Here is a 5,000-nt window from a genome sequence, read left to right as displayed (position 1 = left end):
GGCGTTATCTCGTTTTCTTTTTTTTCTTGTCGTATCTCGTATTCCTTTATCTTGGCGTTATCTCGTTTTCTTGTTAATTCTTGGCGTTATCCCGTATTCTTTTGTTCTTGTCGTTGTCTCGTTTTTTTTTTGTCGTCTCGTTTCTTTTCTTGTCGTTATCTCGTTTTCTTACACACTGTTGGGTTCTCTTTCTCTCCTATTCTTTATCCCTCACTCTATTACGTATCTATTCAAATGTATATATATATATATCTAAGTCCAATGATACCATTTCTTATTTAGTATATATAATATTTTGGCATCCTATGTAAATATTTCAATACATGAATTCAGCTGAAAGGCAGGTATGAATATAACTCTTTACAAAGGAACAAGGGTTAGTCCACTGATAACACGGTCCGAAAGATAAGAGCTATCAGCACAATCTCATATCAGGTAAATACCAATGAAAATAGTCATTGGTCATATACTGAAATAAGGCTTTGCACTTTCTGAATCAAATATTTTTTATTACTTTTGTTCCAAGTGAAAAGGACTAACAATAATCTATTTGTACATGCTTTTAACGTGTGCAAGAAATGTTCCTAATAAACAGAGGTTATAACTGTTATTGACTGGAAAGACATTATATATATATATATATATATATATATATATATATATATATATGTATATACAGTATATGTATACATATGTGCACAATATATATGTATATGACGAAGACAAAGTCGAAACCGGTCAAATACATATCTTGTATTGTGAAGATATTCATTCTCAGTCATACCTATTATACATTTGTCAACATGAACGCGGTTCATATATATATATATATATATAATATATATATATATATATATATACATATATACACACATACATATTGTATGTATATTATATATATGTATGTATATGTATGTATATGTATATATATATATATATATATATATATATATATATATATATATATATATTACACACACACATATAAATGTGTATATAACATAAATCTCTCTCTCTCTCTCTCTCTCTCTCTCTCTCTCTCTCTCTCTATATATATATATATATATATATATATATATTTATATATATATGTATATATTGTATATATTGTATATATATACTGTATATATGTATATATACTGTATATATATACACATATATATATATATATTTATATATATACTGTATATATGTATATATATACTGTATATATGTATATATATACTGTATATATATACAAATATATATGTATATACACATACACATACATATACATATACATATGTGTGTGTGTGTGTGTGTGTGTGTGTGTGTGTGTGTGTGTGTGTGTGTGTGTGCGTGTGTGTGTATGTGTATGTGTGTTTATGTGTGTTTATGTGTGTGTGTGTGTGTGTGTGTGTGTGTGTGTATGTGTGTGTGTGTGTGTGTGTGTGTGTGTGTGCGTGTGTGTGCGTGTGTGTGTGCGTGCGCGTCTACGTGTGCATCTGCGTGCGTGTGTATGTGTGTGCCCTTGTTTCTACTTTTATATTTTTGCCAGCTAATGTTGACTGTAAAATTATATTTGTATAACTTAACGAGGAAAAAATGGACATTAGGCTTTATAGAAAACTAAATTCTATAATTTAAAGGGGAACTTAAACAAAATAATCCACGTAATCATTAAATATATCATACTTACTATTACTCTTGAATTACCCCATTTTCCCTCTTGGATAAGAAACCCTGATCATTACAGCATGAAATCAGAAATGTGAGTAAATTCTAGAGTTTCATTCAGCACTGCCGTACGAGAACTGCGTAGACAGAATGACACATCTTAAGGTCTATTTTGTGAATGTAAGAAGCATGTCGTTTGCAATTACGAGTGAAGTGGTGAAGTGCTTTATATACAATGATACACATATCACCGAAATATAATTGGTAATACACTTTATAGTCAGAGAAATATGACTTGAGTGTGACCCATTTAAAAAAAAAAAAAAAAATTATATTCATCTCTAGACGTGTATTCTGCATCTTTCTGGCCTTATATACTGAATAAGCAGTATACCTATTCACAGCCTCCGTGCTAGTACAGTGGTAACGTGCCCAGGCGCGAGAAGTTGCAAGTGTCGCCTGCAGGTTAATGCTGTGGCTGGGCACCGATTCAGCGAGTCGGCATTAGTCGACACAGGCCGGGCTCCCCTCATGGGCAGAGCCCGGGAGAAGCTCAGCTTCGCATATCGGACTTATCCTTCCATATTCTCTCTCTCTCTCTCTCTCTCTCTCTCTCTCTCTCTCTCTCTCTCTCTCTCTCTCTCTGTGTGTGTGTGTCCATTACGTTAACAAAATTCGGATAACTTATCTCACATCACACAGGATGATATACCCAAAAGTGAAATCTTAATTTTGCGTAGCACTTTATGTTACAAACGCAACTGCGGTTTTCTGGGGTCTCCGGATATCACACTATATCACACTGATTAACTTTCGAATGTTAGAAAATAGTGGCAACATGAGAATTAAAGCATTCTAAAACATACTACAGAAATTCATGTTGAAGAAATAAACAAAACATATAACCTTTAAATACTGCAAACAAAGAAAAGGGAAATGAAGAACAGAAGGGACTGCATAACAAAGGCAAAACAAACAAAACAAACAAAAAATGTCGTAATTAAATAAACAAAGGCATACAGCAAGGCAAGATCATTGGGGCGCTTGAGGCATGACCTTGGAAAGATATTTAGTGTGTGACTAACCACGACGGGAGGAGGATGCTCTGTGTTTCGTCTGCCGGTTAAAAATGCCCTTATCAGTGCTGAGAGGATATCGATCCTCACTTTAAAAGGGAGAGGTGTTATAACCCGGGAAAAAATGGGTATGAAATCGATTGCAAAACGGTTGCTTTGATGCACATTGAAGGTGATATGCGAAGTCTTATTCTGAGGTGTGTTCAATGAAAAATGTTACTTTGATGTTAAATTGTGGTTGCTTTGTGCCGGTTGATGTCATGACGCAACCATCGGCTTTGGTATTGATACTATGTATAATGATCATATTGATAACAGTGATTTTAACAATTATATAATATAGAGTAATAATGGTGATAACAAGATATCAGTAGCACCAGCAATTATAACACTGAAAAAATACAATATATCATTGACAGTAGTAATGGTGATATCATTGAGAACAAAACAACAGCAGCAATAACAAAAGAATTGTACTGGTTATGAAATTAGTGATAATAGCTAATATATCAGATTATTTTAATGAGTATGTGATCACAATGACGCTAATGCTAGTAATATTCTAATCTCAGTGATATTTCCGTTTAAATAATTGATTAGTATGCTTAGAAGTTTATTCAGTACAATCTGTAGCTGTTTTTGTTTTGTTACATATATTAAGTATATATTTCCTTTTTACTTGCCGTGTGTGTATATTTGGATACAAATTATAAGGGTCTGCATTTATATTCCGCGTACAGTTGTTCTCTAGAAGGTTATTTATTTGATTGTAGTGGTTTGAAATCCTTTGGAAAATATCGTCATAGTCTAAAATCATCACGGGTTACTCTTTATTCCAGAGGTTCAAGGCTCCATGAAGAAGAGTCACGAGGTGCAAAGTGCCGTAATAACATAAAATGCAACAGCGCAATCTCGTCTCGCCGGACGAGGAAGGCTTCCCGGCGTCTCCTCTGGGCTCCTCGTTCCCCTCACTCCCCTCGAGGGACGGCGAGAGCGGGGAGATCCTCGGGGACAAAGTCGTGGCCCTGAGAAGGGCTCCCGAGGAATCTCCCCGGCGCCTGCGCCTCCGGCCGGGCGTGCCCCGGGAGAGGAACCAGCCCGGCCACTATTCTCTGCTGAAGCAGCACCAGCAGTTCAGCGGCTTCAGGATTCGGGACGCCTTGGCTCAGCAGGGAGGACTCAGGCTGAGGAAGGGCAGCATGACCTACAGCAGGAGACCCACGCCTCTGCTGCAGCCTGAGTACCAGATGTGTGTTCAGATGGAGGGCGGCGTGCCCGTCCGCCAAACAGCCTTCCCGAAGGTGCCTCGGCAGTGGCACGAAGAGTGGGGCCAAGTGCGCTTTCGGCCGCCCTTCCGCGTCCCTCGGGAGAGCCTGCCGGAGTCTCAAATCTGTCTACCGATTAGAAATCCCGATCAAATATGCGTTAACATTTGGGAGGAGTTTTTGCTGGGAACGAGTGTCTTGAGAAAGAACGGGAAGCACATCGTGGACGAGCAGACTTGGTTGAAAGACATCCGCCGATACCTAGGACGGATCCTCCCCAAGATTTTAGTAGACATGTTATTGTACACGACCTTTTTCGTGCTGTTCTTCATGTCGTGCCTGACGTACAACATGTTCTGGCAGCTAGGGTTTTACATGTTATTACGAGGCCACCTGTCCATTCACGAACGTGCGTATGAGAATGGTATCGACCTTGAATTCACGGGGAGTGTGTTCCAAGGTCCTGCCTATGCTTGCGTCAGAGCCTGGTGTCAACATTGCATACACAGAGAAAATGCCAAAGTGATTAGCCGGTTAATGAAGAAAATGAAATCGGATATACTGACTTTTAAAAAGCTATAGAAATATCAAACAAGTGAAAGTAGCTGGATATTTCTTAAACGTTATCAATGAATATGTTAATTATCATTGTTTCTGAATACAACATTCAGACAGTCTAGTCAATAAATAATCATATATTCATATCTATATTTATGCCTATATATGTAAAAAATATATATTCACTCACACACACAGGCACACACATGCACATATTAATAAATACATAAATAGCACATATAATACGCATTTATAAATTTTTATTGTGTATGTATATACATTTATAGATACATGTTCTCTCTCTCTCTCTCTCTCTCTAACGGGTAGGTGAGAGAAGCGAACAAAAATACAGACAAAATATTTATTCTAGGGCCATTTTAAAGCCACAACAACACCTATATCGGTATATTTAGTATATTTTTTTTCCTGGGGGAGAGGGCAATCT

At 37.0% G+C, this 5,000-nt stretch overlaps 1 protein-coding gene across 2 annotated transcripts; it reads left to right on the top strand.

Moving 5' to 3' along the window:
• The first annotated feature begins 2,721 nt into the window (after positions 1-2,721).
• On the top strand, positions 2,722-4,699 carry LOC125047253. Of its 2 annotated transcripts, none has more exons than XM_047645468.1 (2): positions 2,722-2,904; positions 3,572-4,699. In XM_047645468.1, exon 2 carries the CDS (start codon positions 3,629-3,631, stop codon positions 4,577-4,579), a length of 951 nt encoding a protein of 316 aa, XP_047501424.1. In that variant the 5' UTR covers positions 2,722-2,904; positions 3,572-3,628; the 3' UTR covers positions 4,580-4,699. The 2 variants fall into 2 exon arrangements, with proteins under 2 accessions (XP_047501424.1, XP_047501422.1); XM_047645466.1 differs by having other exon boundaries at positions 2,722-2,929.
• The last annotated feature ends 301 nt before the right edge of the window (positions 4,700-5,000 follow it).

Source organism: Penaeus chinensis, chromosome 40, assembly GCF_019202785.1.
Source record: "Penaeus chinensis breed Huanghai No. 1 chromosome 40, ASM1920278v2, whole genome shotgun sequence".
NCBI classification, from domain to species: Eukaryota; Metazoa; Arthropoda; class Malacostraca; order Decapoda; family Penaeidae; genus Penaeus; species Penaeus chinensis.
Note: the sequence above shows the minus strand (reverse complement) of the source record. Positions and strands in the feature narration are given on the sequence as shown.

What these genes read in the sequence shown, in the direction of transcription:
- LOC125047253 (XM_047645468.1), top strand. Translation starts at nt 3,629, where the DNA reads ATGCAACAGCGCAATCTCGTCTCGCCGGACGAGGAAGGCTTCCCGGCG.